Source organism: Propithecus coquereli, unplaced genomic scaffold (genome assembly GCF_000956105.1).
Source record: "Propithecus coquereli isolate 6110/MARCELLA unplaced genomic scaffold, Pcoq_1.0 Scaffold605, whole genome shotgun sequence".
Taxonomy (NCBI): domain Eukaryota; kingdom Metazoa; phylum Chordata; class Mammalia; order Primates; family Indriidae; genus Propithecus; species Propithecus coquereli.
Genome location: NW_012152008.1, coordinates 643,447 through 644,305, shown reverse-complemented (window position 1 = coordinate 644,305; position 859 = coordinate 643,447). Strand labels below are relative to the sequence as shown.

The 859-nt window shown below is 59.6% G+C and overlaps 1 protein-coding gene across 1 annotated transcript in view; it reads right to left on the bottom strand.

Moving 5' to 3' along the window:
• INPP5D (inositol polyphosphate-5-phosphatase, 145kDa) overlaps positions 1-859 on the bottom strand; it is a 46,829-nt gene that overhangs the window by 8,523 nt on the left and 37,447 nt on the right. The window contains exon 19 of the mRNA XM_012659325.1: positions 183-279. Coding sequence (XP_012514779.1) covers positions 183-279 — 97 coding nt within the window. The remainder of the gene's footprint in view (positions 1-182; positions 280-859) is intronic.

The following is an 859-nucleotide window of genomic DNA, read 5'->3' as shown; positions in this document are numbered from 1 at the left end:
TCGCAGGCACACAAACCTCCCCAGCAATGTGGGTTTGTGGTCAGGAGACTCCAGAGAGCATCTTTCCTGGGCTGGAGCTTCCTGTTCCCTGCGTCTGTGGTTTCTCTGCATCTACCTTCCCGGGCCCGGGGTCCGCAGGGCCACACCAGTTTGTACCGAATCCCCGGCACGCCCCACCCTACCTGCCCGCGGGTTCCCACTGCTTCATGGGGTCGTGGCTGGTGAGGCTCCTCAGGGACTTCTGCCCGCTGGCCTCGTCCCGCTCTGTCTTCACAAAGTCTGGAAGGAAAGGGCCGGGGAGGAGCATGTGAGGGCCCAGGCCCCAGAGAGTGGGCCAGGGATGCAAAGTGGTTTCCACGGGAGGCCGAAGCTGGATGTGAATGACGGCTACCTGGGGAGGCGGGTTAAGCAAGATTCTGAGGCCTCACGGGAGTTCAGTGATCGGTTTGTTATACCTGCAGGAGTTGGATTGTGTGGCCCAGAGTTGTCATTTCATGGGACACGTCCGGCTTGTTGGTCTCAGCAAGGGACAAAACAGGCAAGCACTTCTGGTCAGGTCAGAACAAAACAGACGTAACAAGGCGGCTCCAAAGAGCACGTGGTACTTAAAGCCAACCTGTTCGCGGGGCTTAATGGGGAACGGGGACCCCGTCCTCATTTCCGACTGTGGCTTGTGGTTGAGGAGGTGCCAAGTCCCCATCACTCCAGTCCACTGTCCTGCTAGACAAAGGAGCTCCCACAGGGCGGGGGAGCTGCATGCCCGGGGGGCAGCACCCCTCGATGGACTGGAGCTTCCACATGTGGGGATCCTGCTCTTTCGACATCTGCGCTAGAGGCAGGAGACCAGCCATTGTCATTG